Genomic DNA, 21322 nt, shown 5'->3' with positions numbered 1-21322 from the left:
ACCCTTGCATGTTTAGACAATTGTATTCTGCCAACATGTAGTATTTTGTATTCATGTGTGCCCGTATGCAAACAAATTGTTAATAGTTCAAATGGAAGCAGTTGATATTTATAAGGTATAGTAGGATGCTGCATTCTATCTATCCGTCGAGGAGACGGAGACTCGTGGAGACTGCAAGGGTTGTGATTGGTCGGCTAACAACATCATTTCCGGAATCACTTTTTTGGTTTAGCTCCTTCCTCTCACAACAACAACAACAACAACAACAACAACGCCATTTTTGGAAGAGTTTACTATGTGCTGGTCAACATTTGGTCAAAATTATTTGCATCTCAGGGCTTGAAAACGAAATTATTTTTCAATCGTTCCGTTCCGAACGGTTCAGGCATGTTTAACGTTTTCGTTCTTGCGTTCCGCCACCAACATATCGTTCCTGAACCGGTTCGGAACGTAATATATCGTTCGTTCTTATCGTTCCGGCAGTGTTTGGCGGGCCTATCAAGTCTACGTGTGTGGACTTTACCTTAGAATAGACGTACTCATTAGTATTTGCCCTTGATTTACATCGTAGCTCTATGTCCAAAAATAAAAAAATCACCGGCAGCATCCAAAAACATTCAGATGGGCTAAAGCTGCGTCACTTCCTTGATCTGGGAGCTTCAATGTAAGATGAGGGTTGATCTACTACTGTAGACAACAAAGTATATGCTAGATTCTACATGAATTTTTAGGAATTTTTATGTTGTAGAGTTGTGAATTTATTTTATCAACGGAGAAATTGAGCAGCCTTGCTTTGTTGTCTACAGTAGTAGATCAACCCTCATCTTACATTGAAGCTCCCAGATCAAGGAAGTGACGTCGACGCAGCTTTAGCAGCAGAGAAGTTATTAGGCTTGTGTTGATAATAATAAACTCCTGGACTATTTTCAAACTTCCAAATGCATCGTTTTGTGAGTACAGACCATATTTGTACAACTGTAGAAGTTTGGTGTCATGGTATGTGATTTTAGTGTGGTCATTTTGGAGATACTGCCAGGGTCCGTTAGCGCTTGTACTAAGCTAATCGGGATAACTCAGTAACTCGGCTCATGTTCGGCCAAGATCGGAAAAACTTCGGGTGGGCTACTTGGCTGGATGTCACGGTTCAAATGACCCTAGGGTGAATCTACTCCGAACCATTACTTAACTAGTGGATAACTAGACTAAGTAGTGGATAAAGGAAGTGATTCGTGACAGCTGCCTGCATTGAGCTTAGCGGGCAGCGAAGTGAACGCACAACCGGAAGTAGTCTTTTTTTTCCCCCTGACAAAGGCTACGCTTTTGTGAAATTTTATAAAATATATAGAGAACGAAAAAAAACGTTATTAACCGGTTTTGTGGATTTCAGAATAACGTTTCTGTTCCTGAACAGTTGAAGACCATTTCGTTTTCGTTTCCGTTTCCGTTCCTCGTAAAATTCCGTTCGTTTTCGGTTTTCGTTTTCGTTCTTTGAACCGGTTCGGAGCCCTGTCTCAATGTCAATAAGCTGCAGCTCCAACAACAGTCTTTGTCTCTCGGTCGCCACCGTTCATTATGAGAAGTGGAACGGAGCCGGAAGGTAAACAATCAATCAATGACTTTCACGATAGATGTCGTGAGATTAGGTCGTCTAGCATAGCGACGCCTACTGATCGGGAGGTGAATTGCCTTGCGTATCTGACATGCCGACGGAGCTCTTCGAAAGATTGGCGGATAGCGACGGAGTAGCATATCGAGGCCTAACTTTAGAAACCTCTACGTCAATGTTTTTCTCTTTAAAAAATAAAAAGAAAGAAAAGAAAAGGTAGCCAGTCAGTAATGAACAGGCTTCTGCCCCTTTATTTCCCATTTGGCCCTCAGGGTTAATTAGTGCTAATCAGTGCTGCAACACACATGTGTGATCAGCAAAAGCAGGCTGCTAATAAAGCACATGCAGCAGCAGGAGACATCTGCCTTTCAACACCCAAACACAAAAAAGCTCTTCTGCATTCTACATTAGTTACTATCATACTTGTAGATTGTAACGGTACAGCATGACTTTACTTCTCTTATATTGCATGTAACACCCAAACCTGTCTTGATGCACTCTCATGTAACATGTTTCTATCCATATCTAAAAAACTATGTGGTTAATGTCAAAGATTGTATAGTTATGAATTAAAGAATCTATAAAATGAGATTTGGAAACATTTTCAACCGTTGCTTACTGTAAATTAATGCTTATCCCTATAGAAAACACCTTACGGCCTAGTGTGTTGAGCTGAGAAAATTTGTTGTTTTTGGATAGATTCATCACTGACACATTTAAAAGAAAAAGATTGAAGCCCACCTCTGGTGTGACGTCTCTCGGGGCGAACCCGGTGCCTCCGGTGGTGAGAATGAGGTTGAGTTCCTTTTCATCGCACCAGTCCACCAGCGTCTCCTGTTAGTAAGCATGCACATATAGGAAAATCCTCACTGCAGATGAAAATAGACACAGATATATACTTGCATTGTTCAGAATTAAATACAGTAAACAGATAGTCCTTACCTTAATTTCATCTATCTCATCTGGTACTATCTTGTAGGCCGTGATCATACCCCCCAACCTAAAAAAGAAAGAAATCGTGATTAGGTCCTAAAGACTGAGGTACCTCATTGATCGCTGCAAAGAATCCAATCTCTTCTTAAATTTTTACTGTCTTCCTCACACAATGTGGAACCCCAAATAGGTCAGCTAAGAAGCTGCAGACATTGATTATTCCACATGGGAAGCTAAGAAGTTACAATCCAGATGACCATCTGAAGAACAACATATTCCCTCAGTATACAGTCCACCCCTATGTTGCCAAAAATAGAAAACCAGAAGATTAGGGGGCAGATGTTGGGCTTTCTTATATCCTTCTCCAATTAATAAAGCTGAACGTATTAATATTCATAGGTAGATTCACAGCATCCGCCCTAAACCTTGTCCTTTTTTTCCCATGAAACCTCCTCTGTCCTTCAGCCTCTTTGGCCTTGCAAGCAACACCTACATTACACATTTAAAGAAAACACAGGCCTGTTAAGATGCAGATGGAGACAAGATAAATCAGAAATGACAGGAGACTTTGAGAATGTACTAAGGATGAAATAATGAAAGGAAATAAAAACAGTCAAATGTGATTCAAATGTAGTAAGAGACATAGAAATGCAGCAGTAAAAACGAGGAGTGAAAGAATGCCCTTGAACACCCGTCCTGAAAGGATTTTCCACAGGATGGCCCAGTGAGGAGGGAACTCTGACAAGGACAGAGCTGCTGCTGAAGATCAAGACATGGCGACCTCCTGTGGTAAGTCAGGGAATGGCATCAGCCTAAAAAAACCCAAGGCTCAAGGTTCACCTAACCTTTTTTTTATTTATTTTTTTTTTTTTTAAAAAGAGCGTGATTTTTCTCAGTCTACTGCATCATGTTTCCCCTCTGTGTCACTTCAACGCCATGATACCCTCCGGCAGATAAACAACCATGAAAACATCCACTATTTTTCTCTCTTTCCACATACTTTTACCCTCTTGGGGACCAATCCCCCCCCAAACATGAACTACAAATTGTGCAGCCTGCAAATATAGTTAAGCAGATCCATACTAACAAAGCAGGATAGCACCAAAATACTGCAGTGAGCTCAGATCAGTTCTGACAAAAGACGCACTAAAGTTGGAGAAAATCATTTAGTGCAAAGAGTACTTTCGCATGAAACACTGCACATGTAGGCCTTCTCAAAGGATCCACTAACTCGTGCATACACACACACTCAAACACACATCTTCCCTGCTGACATTCTGTGATGGCACGAGTGATTTACTTCTCTTGATGTGCTCAGAAGGGAGGGGGAGGTTTTGGCATCTCTGTATGTGTCTGTGTGTGTTTATACGTATTCATGCATGTGCACTCGTCCGTTTATGCGTTTGTGCGTCTGTGTTACACCTCGGGAGAGTAAAGGAGCTGTCAGGACAAATCACCTCTCGTGTGCTTCTGGGGTTTTCATGCCTCTCTGTTTCAGCCCAAATGAAAATATGCTCAACACAAATAACCAGGGTTCCTTCCCATCGTTTCCTTGGCAACCCCTCCTGTCTGAAGCCTCTCGTTGCTGTGTTGTTGATTGTGAGAGTGTGTGTGCGAGTTTGTTCGTGCCATTGAATATTTGAGTTTGTTTTTATCTCTTTGTAACTATCAGGGATTCCATATGCCTTGGCAAAGAAATGGTTCTTAATTCTTATTAAATTTAGGAACATTGTGTGTTATTTTCATTAAAAATTTTTAAGCTCCGTTGAGATTTTTGTAATCTTGTGTGGAAACTCCCACCGGTTCATTTTGTAAGAGGTTTTTCCATCATTTATAAAACTTGCATATAACGGAAAAACTTGCCATATAACAAAAGCCTGTAGATTGATTTGCAGTTTGTCGTGAGACAGGGTTGGATCACTTAGGTGATATATATATATATATATATATATATATATATATATATATATAGGTGTGTCATTAATTAATATGTGTGCCATTAATCTTTTCTTTTCCTTTTGGTATGATTCCATAAAGCGATGCGTGAAACCAAATCTTACTGGATCAGATGGTATACAGTGTAATAAAAACATGAAACTTTGTTCGGACCATGGTGTGAATTTTCACATGTGAAAGTGCCCTATGAGGTCAGGTGTCTGTAAAAGCTACAAGGATTTTGTCAGGGGAAAACCACCAGAGTCACACTACTTATGTTTGTTATCCTGTTTGCTCCCCCTTTAAAGACATGACAAGCGGCTTACACCTGTGAATGTATGGAACATAGACATGTGTATAATATTTAGAAAAATTTGAAGGTATACCGCAATGTAACACACAATGATCTCCAACATTTTAGAGTAGTCCAGAAAAATAAAATTTGTTTGACCAGCTTAGTCCACAAAATAGGGGAAACAATCAACCAATCAGAATACTGTAAGTGAGATTAAAAAGGACATCAACCTAATTTAAGATAGCCATTTAACAAGTTTGGACTATGCAAAAAAAGAGGAACTGATTCAAACAATTATCACATTAAAGGAAAAAAAGAAAAAAGGGGAAGAATCAGAAACTGATTCGGTTTGACAGGAGAAATGGAACATTGCACATAATTGTACATGATGCATCATGTATATTTATGTTACATGGATCCATTGTGGACATGCTGTGGGATATAAATTGGCAACTGTACATATAAGTGTATATACATCAATGTGTGTTTCTGCATGACTGGCTCCTCTGCAGATAAAGCACTTGGTTGCATTTTGGGTCGGTGTTATGTGAATTGAGGGAAGCCTATTAGAGGGGAAAAAGCTTGCAACGTTTTAATCTCAAAAGCCCATCTACGTCTTTTTCTACTGCAGAGGGTTAAGACATATAAAGCCAACATGGAATAAAGGCTTTTTGCTTGAGGTGTGGACAAATCCTAATGCAGGTAGAGGAAGCAACACAGAGAGGAAGAGTGGGACAGGCAGAGAGAAATGGGGTGGTGAGGGGGGAGAACGTGGCAACAGTTATGGCCTGAAAGCTTGGACGCCTAGGCCAAATCTCTCTATGAATAAAAGACGAGCACAGAGAGAAGGATAAAGAGGGGAAGCAAGAATAATAAAAAAGAGGCCCAGAGTAAAAAGAGCGAGAAAAGAAGACATATGCTGTCAGGGGCACACTTAACAACAGAGAGGAAGAGTGAATGTGTGCGGGTGCATGTGAACCAGCTGCAGATCTCAGTGGTTGTGGGACACTTTCAAGATGAGACCCATCTGCCAGGGTGATTTCATTAATATTACAAGCTCTTTGTACAGAGCACTCATTCTCACTTTCTGTGTCTTTTACTTGCTCTCTTACACACACACTCCGTCCAGGGAAAAGACAAGAGCCTTGGCCATCTCCACACTCCCAGTAGGAGCATGGAGTCGAGCCCATTAGAGCTGAATTGTTGGTTCATCCATATGTAGGAAAGCTCTCAAGGGGTCACCTCTCAACATGTTAACTGATAAAAGTAAAGATGAAGAAAGAGGTGGAATGGACTAGCCCACTTCTTCAAACCCCTGCCGTGTTGAGAGCTTTGAGTGCCCAGTGAGGTGTTCCACTCCCATGATTCCACTCACGCCCACTAAGCAACATGTACACCCCAGAAATGCACACACTATAAAACACACCTGGTTTCATTCCATAAGTGTTCCATTTATTTACAGAATAAATGTCACCATGGTTCAAATCTGTCACAGCCGACAGTTTCTCGAGTCTTTATTTAATTTCTTTTTCTAAACTATTCCAGCTGCACCTCTTTCAACCACACTTCATACATCTAAACATAAAATGTAACACCGGTGGCAGGGCGAGCACTTCTCATAGGTGTGATTCAATTACTTCCAGCGAAGCCCAAAGCCATGCTTTGGTCTGCAGGTAGCAAACTCAAAAAAACGCCTGACAAACATGTCTGTTTCAACCTGTATAGAATTTAAGAAAAGTGTGGTTTAACACAAAATCTGTCTTTGCATCTGAGATGTACAGTTGAGCACTACTTTATGTAATCTTTGCGAATCTTCAAGCTGATCCTAGTGTAGTGTGTGAATTTCAAAGATTTTTATCCATCTAATAATAAGATATGGTAAAGATATAGTTTGGCAGCTCAAACACATAAAACACGTATTCAAAGATGCAAGAAGTTATATTGTTAATCTAATTTGAAAACAATTTGAAACATTGCTGTTTGTCTGCTGAAATGATCTGCCCAAACCCTTATACGATGTCAGTTTATACATCAGATTTGGTTAGTCAGCCAAAGTGACGCCCGTCTTCTATCAGTCCGACATGAGAAAAGCAGTAATTTGCTCTTCTCTTGTCATATTCTCATATACAAGTCACCTGAGCCACATGGTTCAGGTGGTTGGCTTCAAATAAAAGATAAGTGGTTTGATCCCACCTCCTCCACATGTCAAAGTGTCCTTGGGTAAGACATTGAACCCCTACAGTGCCCCTCATATTCTACTTGGTATGTGATTGTAGGGAGAAAAAAATAAACACTGTAAATACAGACGGCAAATGTATAAAAGAAAGTGCTGTGAATTTGTGAAAACAAACATGATGTAAGCGCTTTGTAGAACATAGATAAGATTAAAAAGGCCCCATGTAAGTGTGGGCCATTTACCATTTCTACATTAGTGGACAGGTAGTGAATGAATGAAACAGTAACAAAGCAATGGCAATTGGCAAGCAACCAATGGAGTCCAAGGTGGTCTGAAGTTGAGCCAACCAAATGTCTGACAGGAGACTTTCTGGCAGAAAGGATGTGGTTGATGTTATATGTAATACGCTGCTGAAAGCCAAAAGCTGAAAAATATCAGTTCTTTCTCGTTGCCGTTTAACATCAGAGATGTTGTACAGATTTTTAACATCATGTAAGTGCCTATTCTAACCTATACCTAATTCTGACTTCATTTTTTTTTTCCGTTGTTGCTTAAATTGCAATAATAACAGGAGAAAAAGATATGATAACAAACCCAAAGTTTAAATGACTTCCAGAGGGAGAGCTGGAGACTAGAGTCAGAATTGTGTCAGTCCAAAGCTTTAAATTAGGTTTCACTTTTTGGTTTTGGCTCAGTTTGCTCAAAGTCAGAAAACAACCATGAAACCTTTTCAGACGAGGATGCAGAACTGTTAGCCTCATAACAATGCTTATTTATACTGTTTTGGTTTTCAACTTGATGTAGATTCAGAAAATTAACCCCCAAACATATAAGCAGCAAGATGACACGAAGATGTAGAGAATTATGGATGTGCCTAACTACACTGAAAAGGAACCATAGTATGCATGAACTTTCTACCTTTAGCTTATCATTCAGATACTGAATACAAATATTGCTCTTGCATTACACTTCAACTCCACACAATATTTAAACCAGAAGTAGCAGTAAGTCACAGCAGTTGTATTGATATAGTAAAAGTGTTATTAGTTCAAAGATTGTTGATTATTATGTAGCAAAATGTGTTCAATAAAAAGGTCTTCAGACAGATTTTAAACAGGGATCTTTCTTTCAAATGGTCCAGATTTTAAATCCGCTATATCACAGGTATGTATCTGTCCTGGATGCCTGGCAATGCAAGTTTATATGTGTGTGTGTCTTTGTCCCCTGAACAACTCCTGACAGTAAAATTTGGTCTTGTATCACCCATCTGATTTTCTTCTGGCTATTCTTAGCCATGACAATTTGCAAAATTGACAAGGCTTTTTACAGCACAAGTGTCTTGCTGGAGGGCAGAGATACAAAGTTGGCTCAAATGCTGTGGAGGGAGGCTCACTCAGCCATCAGCAGAAACACCCATCGATGAATGATACAACCACTACATGCATGAAAAAAAAAGATATATATTTTAATCTATGTACTTGCACACATTACATATAAAAAACTAACAAATACAAGAACTTGGACACACATTCACCTTTGCCTCATTCATGTGTCCTTCAGTCTGGGTATCATTTGTTGGACTCCCCTCTGTTGCTTGGTCTCATTTTTGCCACATATAATTTTTCTCCACCCCCATTTGATACACCTCAGGATGCTGCTGAAAGCTAAATTGGGCAGACTGATTGATTCCATGTGTCAATGTGTGTTTGGGAGATGCTGTGATTATAGTTTATGTTAAGTGTCCTGCTGTGACACCATACTGCCCGCCTCCTTCACTTCTTTCCTCACCGCCTCCCTTCCCTCCCTGTTTTTCCTCTTTTCGTCTGTCTATGCATCTCTGTCATGGCAGTAGTGGCACAATGAGGGCACAGTGTTCCAGCTGGTTAACCTGATGGAGCCTCTGACTTGTGGTGTGGAGTGGATTAACATGGCATGGAGAATCTCAGGTCAGAGGAGGTTCAACCACTGTAGCAACACAGCAGAGCAGAGAGGGATGTTAAAACTGCTCCAGTTGTCATGTTTAACAAGAGCCAGTTTCATGCAAGATCAACCCATCAGTTAACTGGTAAACAAACATATTTGTCCAGCATGCTTTTAAGTAGAATAAAACCCCAAGAGTACAGTCATTTCCTTCAGAGGCCAACTACAAGGAAACCTAGCCAACAAGCCTCACAACAAACTGCCTTGTCACTTTTCACAACTGTCACTTTTAACAGGTAATCATCAACAGAGAGTCACTTGAATTCCCAACTGATCTAACTCTACATTAGCTCAATTTCAAAAGTCCACAACTGTTGACTTGATGAAGTAGATTTGAGCAAACATCTTGTTCTCTTTTGACGATAGTGTGTGAAGAATTTATGTTCCCATGTGTATCACATCTCATTCAAAGTGAGCAGTAATGGATTTGTATTGTCATTTTGCAGATGAGTTTATTTTGAGCTGCTAGCCAAGTATTTCAAATGTCTAAACCTGAAGAAAAATGTCAAAATAAAAACTACCATAGTACACCTAAAAACAGATTAGATTTCTTTTTTAATACACAAGAGTTTAAAGCCACAAAAAGAAAAACCAAAAGACACAAATACATTGAGTGACATATTCTACTCTACGTGGACAGATACATACATAAAAGAATAGAAAACTATTCAAAATGTCTTTTCCCAGTGCAGCATAGTGTACAAATAAGCATGTGATGAATCCCTGATCCATGATCACTTTCTGACGCTCTGTCTAGCATGAAGCATATGTCATAGCACAGGGCTCCTCACACTCCCACTCTGTGTCACACTTTGACTCGATGAATTACACATCAGTCTCAGAATAAACATACCGTAATGGACATGGCAAGCATGGACCAGTCCAGAGTCCTGCTGCGGGAAAGTGGTGACACTCCAGTGATACTGACTTGTCTGATGGGAGCAGAATGGTGCCAGCAAGTCAACTGATGTATGGAGAATCATTTGGAAGTGCAGCAAAGCATGTAAGGGTTTTAGTTTGCAGTGTTCCAGTAATGAGGTAAACTGCAACTTTACAAGTGTGTGGTATTCATATTCATTGAAAACATCTGCTTATTGTTGTAAGAGATGTCAAATCTGCAGTATGCAGCATAAGATATAAAACCACAGAAGGTAGCCTTTGCAGCCCTTGCAGTGACCATTTCAAAAATATAATTGTACATGTGGTTTAGGAATATAATGTTTAGGCACACAAATGTGTACCCATAAACCAAATGCCCACCACCCTAATTCTATAAAGAAGACACAAACCAGATGAGTATAGAGATATTGTGATACATCCTTCCCTGTCAATGAAAACAGTTGTTGATTTCACCTATTTTAGCATCTTGTGAGCTACTGGGAGTCACTTTTCAACAAAATACAGCTGCAGCTCTTTTATTGCTGCCATGCATGCTGGGAATTTCTCTTTACATGCTGACACTGAACCCCGACATGTTGTGTTCAAGAGATATTTTTAGTTTCTTAGTTACACTCACTAAAAGAAGAACACAGAGAGTTTCACACATGCTGAGAGCCTGTGAATCTTTCTGTGTGTCTCTGTGTGGCAATTTTAAAAGAAGCTTGAGCAGGATTAAATGACTGTGAGCATTGAATTTCTTTTGTCATTTCTACCAGGTGAAATGCCTGGAAAAAAGGCCAATACTCACAAAGAGGGATCGTGGACGAGATCTTTAAGGTTGATGCCACTGCGGTCCTCTGCAAGGTTTCGAAAACAGCTGTCACTCACTGGACAGACAAAGAGAGAAACAGGGAGAAGAGAAAACGTAAGCGCACAAATTGAACGAGCAGCTTCACAAATGCAGGCACTTTCCAACAAGTAACACTTTTTTTAAAATAAATACTTGATTTTCCTAATTTCCCTCCAAATTCATGCTCGTTCATAAACTTAATTACTATTTCTTTTTATTGATCTATATTTTCAAACTGTTTCTTTGTTAGCATGACAAAGAAAACATCACCAGACAAGGAAATGTTCCAACACACCAATCTGTTTTTTTTTTCAGATGACCAAAACTAGAGAAAGACCTCAGAGAAGACCCCTCTGAACATGAATAAATAGATCAAAGGAATCATTGCATCCATTTAATACTTGCGACTTGAAAAAAAACAAACTGTACCGTCCAGCTTGAGTCAAAACCAAGGATAACTATCATTTGACAAGTAAACTGATTCACAAATATTACTGGCCAATATTGACCCAGTAGACAAATTGAATGAATGTATGAATTACAGACTACAACCAACTGAGCACCCCACCTCAACCTTTCCCCAAAACAACCTCTACTAGGCAGTTAAAATGCACAGCAGTGCAGCATGGAGGAGGGACTCGGAGGGTGGTCTCTTTAGATATTTAGATGTAAGGAGACCACCCTCTTTATTTCCATTCTCTAAAGATATGAGTTGCTTCTGGTAATGAAACAGAACATGCGCTGTGCTTCATGATGCGATGGGGGCCTCAAATTATGCGCATATGTTGCACAATTATGAGCACTGCAGTGTCACTGGCGCAAGCCAAAGTGAGGCCTCCAATAATGATCCAAGTTACATGAGCAGAGAGGAGAGAGAGGAGGTCACGGGTCAACGACCATACCACCCACAGTCCTGCTATCACTGATGGTCCACAAGTGACCAATCACTGCTCAGAGCGGGAAACGGCTGCAGGTGAAAAGATGGAGACTAAAATATATTCTACATCCATCACAAGCAAGAAGAAAAAGAAATCCAAACAAGAAGTTGCTCAAGTGTCAACTGAAGGAGAATTTGTTGTTAAATTTGAAATGTAAAAACGAGGCCATATGATGAATTTAAGCTGCAATTCACCACATGACAGAAGCCCAGTCTCCACATATAGGATAGCTCTCCCGAGTGGTGGCCAGTGATATCAGAAACAGAGGAAGTAGGGATTAATTGAGACACTCTGAGACAGCTCAGAGAAAAGTCAACAGATATGTGTGTAATTCATCCATTTCTGACAGAGAAAACTAAATCTGAATGCATATCGGAAAATATCAGTCTTTTTGATTCTGAATTAGCATGTTTTCTGTAGATTGTACTATATTGTAGAAAAAATATTATCTATCAATATGAGCCGTATTTGCATGGACTATTTGATATTGATTCTTTTATCATTTAGTGCACCATTAAGACCAAAACTTATCTTCAGTGAGTCTGTATGATGGATTTCTTTTCTAAAGCTAAATTTCACAAGTTGTTGTTTGTTCTATTAGTAAAAAAAATATTTATATTTTAAATGGCATTTTATAAAGCTCTGACTTTTTTGAATGGTCTCACTGTGTATACCTTTGGGCCCCAATTTGACCGTTTGAATGAAAACGGTTCTTATTTTCACACAATTATGTGCTCATAGAAACATTATTACATTTCTGCCAATAAATCCCATATTAAATATTACATAGTGGAGCTTTTAGGGGAGACACTAGAAGTAAATAGAGTGAAACTCTTAATAGAAATCACAATAAAACCTCCCCTGTTGATTGCTTGAATTTTGTGTATTTCCATGCATATTGATATAACTGTTTTGAGTCTTTTCCAGGTTTTGATCATGTTCCAGATATGCTGCTTAAATATAACATGAGAAACCTAGTTATCCAGCTGTAGTACAGCTAAGTCTAACTTTCTTTAATCATCTCAGTAACTATGATGTTGAAGCAGAAAATTTTCACAAACACGGGTGAGATGTTTACATGGCAAAAGATCCTGGTTTCTATCATAGGCCTCCATGTGGCATATTCAGATTAAAAAAAAAAAACCAGTGTAGGACCTTCTCTGATTTTTGGAAAGCAGGACGAGACATTAACATTTATTCATGTTACCAGGATAGATTAAAAAGTTCCATCAGAACTGTGATACTGGTGCTTATTTAGAAGCATTCGTTGTTATTGAACGTGATTTAAAAAAAAAAAAAAAAATACATATGATTCAAAACTAGGGTTCTGATTTGCAGTTAAATGCCCAGTATTTTCTGTATTACAAATTCATGAAATGTTAATGTTTAGATGTACAAATCAATTATTTCTTCATTAAAAAACATGAACCATTGGAAGAACCAAAGCTCAAAATTCTTGCTTTGTTTGCTTGATCTATTAGAGTTAAAAGTCTTAGAAGGTATTTTGGATCCCTGTTTGCTTCACTACATAAACCAATACTGTCAACAGTCAGTAAAAATGTTTTTAGGAATGAAATTATTTCCTGTAACAGAATGTGAATTATCATTGAACAAAAACTTCAGTAAAAACCTTTAAACTAATTTTAAAAACAATAACAAAAGGTTTGATATGTGTCAGTGCTACTAAAGTGGATATTTTTGGCTCTGAATATGACAAGAATTGTGTTAATATACACAGCTTTTATAGCATTCATACATTTATATCAAAAGCTATGACTTATTATGATGAATCTTAAATGATAGATATCGTCATGAAATGTTTTTAGGTGATTACCGTAAATTTGGGTCTATAAGCCGCTACTTTTTTCCCAGGCTTTGAGCACCGCGGCTTATAATACGGTGCGGCTAATATACTGTATGTAATTTTCTTTTTTTTCATGCCGCCAAAAACATATTGCCTCGTATCATTAGACCAATAAAATTAACGAATAGTTCACGGTGGTCTAGTTCTGAGGCTGTTCAATTCGGACACTGAAGAAGATGACTTTGATGGTTTTAGTGCGCAGGAGGAAGATGAAGAAGGCGATCAATGACTTTTCCTGGTAGACTACTGTCTTTTTTTTAAACCAGCCATATTACAGGCACTGTTAGGAAAAAAAGCATTTACGCCACGTAGTTGTGCGTTACAGATAGGTATTTAAGTTAAAACCATTGATGTTACAGGCACTGTTCGGGGAAAAAAAGCATTTACAGTAGGCTATGTATTTGTTTATGTTACCATATGCATTTAATTAAAAGTTTAAAAATCCTCACGTATAACATCTTTCTGTGTAAATATCTCATATTACAATGTGGACACCCGCGGCTTATAATCCGGTGCACCCCTGTAGTCAGGAATTTACGGTAAAGCAGTTTAAAAATAAAGTTATACCGTAACCCTGAAATTCAATATATACACATGGACATCATGCACAATGAAAATGTATATATACAGATTTTTATGACAGTTAAATGTATCTTAATTTATATAAAAAAATAATTTTGCCTCTAGTGTGTGTTTGCATGAACAAGTGCACTAGCAAATGAAATAAATACTGTCAGCTTCCACCAACTCCATCATCATTGTGCAGACTTTTTCTGCTTACCGAGTCTATGTAAAGCCACACCTTTGTTGCCTCCAAGCGTTCCTAACCAAAACACAGCTGCCCATAGACTGTGGAGCAGGTGTGAGGCACCTGAGTCATCATGGTGATCATAGACTTTTAGAATGATAAAGTGATACACAGTGGAAGATGAAGACAAAAAGAAACAAAATAGGAATAGAGACAGAAAAAGCAGTTGTGGATGATGAAGAGTGGGACAAAGCGCTTTGTTTTTCGGTAGGGCCAAACATAAGGGGACATGCTTATGTCCTAGAATAGAGGGGCTGATGGTGGTGGTGCAGAGGAGTTTAGCCAAAAAAACTTGATATGCTGGTAAAAGTCAAGACTGAAAATGTCATGTTGTAACTCAAATTAAGTGCCATGATCCATGAACGAGATGAGGGGTGGATAGATGGGGTGACTGGATGGGTGAAGCAAGTAGGGTGTAGAAAATTTTAAGTGGGCTGGTAAAGAAGGGATACAATCAGATCGGAAAGGATGGCAAGATGCGAGTTGGTGGAATACGACATTGAGAGGGAGAGGACAGAATGTAAAGATGGAGAAAAGGAAAATTCTTTAAAGCAAGAACAGGGGGGGGGGGGGGGGGGGGGGGGCGGTGATGAGGAGAAAAGCAGTGCCGATGGGGCAGAGCTGTGGAGACAGAGGTAAACATAGGGTGCAGGACGTTGCTCTGGGCTCTGACAAATAAATGGGAAAGTGCTGACATTTGCACACCAAGCCAACTCAGAAAGAGAGAAAGGGAGGCAGAAACAAGGGAGACAGAAAGACTACTGGAGAGGGGCGGGGACAAAGCAAGAAATAGGGTTGATGGAGAAGAGAAAAAGGGTTGCAAGCGCAAGGAATATACCCTGGCTTTAGAGGGGCACTGTTGCATAAGCGCATGTGCGTGTATGTGTTTGTCTGCATACGTGTGTGAAAAGGAAACTTCTTTCAAGACTGCAGTATTCCTTACAAGCATGCACGCTCTCACACTCAGAGCCTTCCTCAGTCTTTCTCTCCCAGCTACCCCTTGATCTAAAAATAGCCGTTCCACTCTCCTACAAGAGGCAGCAACCATTCTGAACCAATCAACACGGTCTGTCAAAGGGATCGGTATCCACCACCCCTCTCTGTGTGTGTGTGTATATGGGTGTGTGCATGTATGAGAGGAACATGGGGAACTCCTGACTGAAGGTAATAAAAGGGGCCCCTCCCTGTTCCAAAGCAATCCCTTCCAGAAAACAATAGCTGAGAAAACAAAAAGGAACCAAGAGGGAGAAAAGGGAAGAACAAAGAGAGGAAGACAGGATGAGAGTGGAAGAGGGGGACAGGGAGATCTGGCTGCAGTTGAAACAGGCTTCAAAGGAATATTAATGCGATCCTGTGCAAGAGCTGAAGACAGGGGAAGGGAGGCTGGGGGGGTTCATAAGAATTTACAGCACCGCATCCTACCACATCTCTAGCTCCGCCCATGCACCTTTCTCCAGGTGAATCTGCAGCTAAAACTGATGTCCGCTACTTCATCTGTGATGTACTAATGCCTTCTCAGTTTTATTTCCAACCCAACACAAAATCCTAAAGGATCACTTTCCAGGTATCTGTGTAAGCAGAAACACAATGCAGTGACCCCTGCCCCACCCCAGAGGGTGCTATTCCACATGCTACATACTGTAAACAGCAAGCTAAATGTCAAGGCTTCTGCATGGGTGGACAAATGCAGGGAGACAGACAGCTTTGGCCAAACATACCTCTATCAGAGTTAAGACTGGCTCACAATCTAGACTACCAGCATATTATGTTGCAATCCAATGGTAAAAAAAATTATAGATTTTCAAGCTAGTGCCTCTTCCTCTTCAATATGACTTTTATTGTTTATAAGTAATTTTGTTTCTGTTTTTGCATGCGTCTATCATTTTCTTTTGGTCTTGAATAGATCATAATGAAATGTAGAAAAAGGCTGCAGCAAATTGTGCTGCATTAAACCTCTTCATTTACTTGACTAGTTTCTAAATTCTGTAACATATTGCCTCTCAGAGATAGAATTCAATTTTGAAAAGGGATATGAGTGAATAAGATAAATAAAAGCATTTAAAAAAACAAAACAATGATAGGATCAGAACTGGCCTGTGGTGCATGATATATATAGTATGTTTGATATCTCAAAATGTCATACTGCTATCTCTATAATCATGATACATTTTCAGTTTTCTATTTATCTGTTTTCTAGGGCGTACGCTGTCGTGTGTTTGCCTACACCTGTAAGTGTGTGTGAGTTCAGAAGCCTGGATGTCCCCAGGCTACAGCAGTGGGAGGAGAGCAGGAGGCCTGCACTTCAGAAGCATTACGCAGGGCAGCAGCGCTCACACATGGGATCTTGATGAGCACACCCAAACACAAACACAGGCTCATGCACACTCGTAAAAGGGTTAATCGCTAAGCCATGGCAGTGCAAGAGAGATCAGAGCACAGGGGAACACATCAACAGAGTAAAGAGAAGACAACTGATCAGGGTGGGGAGGCAAGAAAATGGAGATGAAAAATAAATGGGAAAAACATAAAGGCAAACACTACATGACAAAAAAGCAGAAAAGAGAGTTAAAGAATATAAAAATAGCAAGAATAATGACAGGCAGAGGACAGAGACAGACAGATCGATTCTGAAGTATGTAGACATATGCTTAGATTCAGATAAATGCAACAAAGCTGATTGGACAGTGCTTCACAGAACAAATTGACATGGCTTAAAACATACTACAACAGCAACGACGGAATAATTTTAAGGTAATTAAGCATTTTCTTCAAAAGCTGAGCAGTCCATGTCATACTGAACAAATAGAGAGCTGTAGAACAAGTTTTCAGCTTCCAATTATGTTCCATAAAGAGCTGGAAAATATAGGATACTGGAAGAACATTTATTGTAAGTTCAACAGAAATTGGGAACATGGGACCCTTTGTCATTTTCCAATTATGGTTCTTATATCTGGGGATGGAACTCTGGGAACATAAGAATGTTCCCTCTAATTCAGCAATCACATTAGCTGTGGTCTCCCTGTGTTAGACATAAAGTCAGCATGCAGGTTTGGTGGGCCTTTCTGATACAGATACTTTAGGTTACAACCAGCAGGCATCTGTATTACAGTAGCTTGGCTGGCTAGCAGACAGTGTGCTGTCAGTCTGTCAGCCACTGGCAGAGAGGATTCATAAACTGCCACTATGCTCCACTCAATCATTTCCAGGACATAAAGCAGTCGGCACTCATTATCTCCCTGGGATCCCACACTAATGGGGTTTTCCCTTATAGCGGTCCTCACACACACTTGAACACACGAAAAACGCAGCTTACATGCACGATGTGCACGTCTATGCATTTACAGAGGTATATAAAAAAAAAAAATGTCACACAATGTACACAGACAGTGCCATACACTCTTTCCAGTCTTGGAATCCTTGCTATGGATCAGCAGTTGGATTCAAATTGTGCTACAAATCATTGTGCAAGACAAAGCACTTTGAGTTGCCAAAGTGTAGTCCATTATGACACAGCTCATCTGTCAGTATAACATCACAACTGCTGCTCTGAAAGAATGACACAGAAATCTAGTTGTTTTGAATGTTTTGGTTATCATATAAAGGCCAATAAGAAACTATTCATAGACTACGATTGTCAACTATCCATCGCTGATGGTTGAACAGGCTTAGCCAATTAAAACACTGACTCAAGTTCTGTCTAAAAGTTTTCTGATTCATCTTTACATGTGCAGGAAATTTGCATGTCCACCTGTTGAACAAGAGAGAATCAACTCAGTGTCTTCCAGCCCACTTGAGACCACTATTGTCTCGTTTTTTATTTTTTATATTTTTTATCTGCCAGCAGCAGTGCCAATGGCCCTCCAGCCACTGTAAAGCAGCTGTGGAGGTCAAATGCTGGATTGGGCTGGCATCTACCGGTGGGAGGGACTACATCTCAGCCAACCAATAAGCCTCAACCAAAGTGATATCACTACCTCCTGTCCTCTATTTTACTGGCTTGTTCTGTGTTAAATGAAAATACTGGGCCCCAGGCTTGGATTAAATGGGTTTAATGATGAATAAAGGTTTGGATCCACCTCCAGATTGTAATGAGGTGGGGTAGACATCTGACTAGGGGGCTTTCAGAACTGCAACCCCCCTCCTAGCCAGAAGAGAAGAAGAGAGGAGCAATTGATGCACAAATACCAGCCTCTTCATTCCAGGGCAGGGTAAATTTCCAAATTAATAAAAGCTTCACGGTGCAGGGTAAAATATAGTAACAGCAATAACAGCAGATAACCTAATCTAATATAAGACCACTGTATCTTAGCAACCTTGTTAATTCTGAGAGGAGCAGTGGGGTAAGCAGCAGAGGCACAGCATCCATCATCAAAGACACACCCAGCAGCAACACACACACACATACAAACACCAATTACTCACAAACTCTCAAATCCATGACATCACACATATGCATGTACTTTCTTACCACGACCCCCTATCTCAATCACACTATGATGCAGATGAGTGCATACACATGTGCAGGACTACACGGTAAGGCACAGGCACACAGATCCTCAGGCTTACTGTAAGCAGCCGCAAGAATGGAGGGGGTGTGGAGCGTAACAATGGGATCCTAATCGTCGGGCTGCATTTCAAAGCCTCTCCCCTTTACAACACTGTTTCTAGATAAGATTAGAAAATGCTATTTATAACCGTGGGGAAAGGAGCCAACCAGCAGCCTGATTTTCATTTATTTGAAGTTGGATCTAAATTGGGGTGGAGTTACATAATGCAAGAAGTGCAACACTCCACCTGCTCCTGCCAAGCCAGCCACTGAAGAACACTGAAGAGAAGCCGTCCAAAAATGCACTGGACTCATGAAAATACCGCCGCTAATAATTAATCTGTCATCTTAATGAACATCGCTATTACACCAAACCAGCTTGGCGCATTTATGGGGGCACAGCAGTGGGACGATTTTGCATCACAAATCCAAATCTACTTCAGTGTAGCTGGGCCAAAATCCGGCAACCATGCTGAGCCAAGGACAGAACAACACAGCACAGCAAGGCTCAGTTCCCCCACATAGCAGATGCGCGGTTAAAAAAAAAGACAGAGTGGGAAAGACAGCTCTGTTCTTCACAGCTGTGTCCCAGGCAGGCACGCAGGCAGGGCGCATTCCTGCCCTTGGCTCATGCAGCTCTTCCCCTCCCTGTTTCCCTTGAGAGGAAAGGCAGCTCCATCCCAACTTGAGTAAAGTTGGAGGAGGAGAGGAGGTAAAATGGGCATGCAAAGCTGATAGTGGATAGTGAACTGGAGCCCAACCCTGACAGGAATAAGAAAGCAATTCACACTGGGTGAAAGGAGGGGGAATTCAGAGAAGAGAGGGGAGCGGCAGTGGGAATACTCTGAAAGCAAAGAGGGAGGGCAGGAGAAGAAAGCAGGATATGAAAGGGAGTACGGTAAAATGGGAAGGTGGGAAAATGACTGGCAGGGGGAATGTGCAACAAGACATATGCAGGTATAGGTGATAAGAGGGAGAGAAAGAAACAGTGGAGAGATGATGAAGGTGATAGGGAATTGGGGTAACCGTGCCTTTTCACTTTTCCCATGAGAATACTTAGATGTGGTTTCTTGCTTAAGCATCAAAACAGATTATTTTCTTCAGTTAAGAGTGCTCACATATAGGAAAAAAAAATGCTGGGCAAAGACGTTTTTTGAAAGCCAAAGTAAAGGACGGATATGCACATATGTGAAAAATGTGAAGTCCCTATTTATACCTTCTATCATCATGATAACTAGGCTTGACAAAGATATTTCTTAATCGTATTATTACAACTACTTGAGATTATTACGCTAATTTCTGTATATTGTTGCAATTATCTTCATTCACCTCTATAAACAGCCTGTTAAAACTTACACAAATGGCATAGTCTGACATCGTTATCCACTGTTGGTAGTCATTTTAATTTTGTCATCGCATTGTAGGTGAGTGGCAGAGGAGTGGAGATTTAATGCCACCCACTGCTTATCTTGAGGCGCTTCATTTCCTACAAAATATTCAAGTTAATTTGGTGTTCTATCGAAATGCTTTCATAAGTTCCAAAGCTCAACAGTACGTTGTGGTTGCAAGTCATATAACAATTGACAGCCCATCAACATGGAAGTGGTGATTTGTTGGCTATTCTCCAAAGCTGGAGTGACAGCTGCAGGTTGTTTCTGGCAAGCAGCTGCTGTCGAAGCTGTGAGCTGATTAAATAACTAGTTAACTAGATATATTTGTTATATTCTTTGTATATACAAATCGTTAATTTTTAGCATTGCTTATGAAGCTTAAAAAGGGAAAAAATATGCACAACTTTGATCAGCCCAATAGCAAAGGAAAATACACTGCCATCTTTTTTTAAACCAGAAGTATGTACAACGCTACATTCCACACACAGGTGTTTCAAAAATACTTACAATACGCCTACAAAAGGGGCTTCTTTAGAGTTGGCTTAAGTGGTAGATTGGTGTAACATGTGCTTTTAGCTGATCAGCATTTGATTCAAGCAATATCTGTTGCTTGATTGCTTAATGTCTATATTAACCTGTGGTTAGTCCTGTTACTGTAGTTTTCCCCCCACTTTTTAAAAGTTTTCTTTGGATTCAGTTTTGGAAACTAAAAAATTAAATAGGAAGAAAAATAGCTTGTTAAGGTTAGGACAGGAAATTTGTGGTGAACTCTTTGAGGAATACCTGTCCAGTTCCAGGAATTATGGCATCTTGATACTGTGCATGTGTTGGACTAACACATAAAATACCTACTACATACAATACAATACTGTACTACATACACATCGTTCATGGCTATCATAAACATAAAATGACACATTTTCATGGAAACTGCTTTTATTTATATTCTAATAATCATTGGAAATAGATGGAATTAGTCTGCATGGGGTTTATGTTTATTATCAAATATTATTAGTTTATACAATATTAGTGGCATATTTTATCATAACTGTGACTGCCCTGAATCTCCACATTATGTCTGAATAACGACATCCAATCACAAGTTTTTTTTATCAACACCT

At 39.9% G+C, this 21322-nt stretch overlaps 1 protein-coding gene across 2 annotated transcripts in view; it reads right to left on the bottom strand.

Moving 5' to 3' along the window:
• The window catches only part of gphnb (gephyrin b), a 107979-nt gene that overhangs the window by 59415 nt on the left and 27242 nt on the right, over window positions 1-21322 (bottom strand). For both annotated transcript variants that reach the window (XM_075458832.1, XM_075458833.1), the window contains exons 2-4: window positions 10613-10691; window positions 2549-2606; window positions 2348-2440 (exon numbers count right to left, since the gene is read on the bottom strand). In XM_075458832.1, the coding sequence (XP_075314947.1) occupies window positions 2348-2440; window positions 2549-2606; window positions 10613-10691 (230 nt within the window). The remainder of the gene's footprint in view (window positions 1-2347; window positions 2441-2548; window positions 2607-10612; window positions 10692-21322) is intronic.

The sequence above is a fragment of the Odontesthes bonariensis genome, chromosome 24, assembly GCF_027942865.1.
Source record: "Odontesthes bonariensis isolate fOdoBon6 chromosome 24, fOdoBon6.hap1, whole genome shotgun sequence".
Lineage (NCBI taxonomy): Eukaryota > Metazoa > Chordata > Actinopteri > Atheriniformes > Atherinopsidae > Odontesthes > Odontesthes bonariensis.
This window is presented reverse-complemented; position numbering and strand designations above follow the sequence as displayed.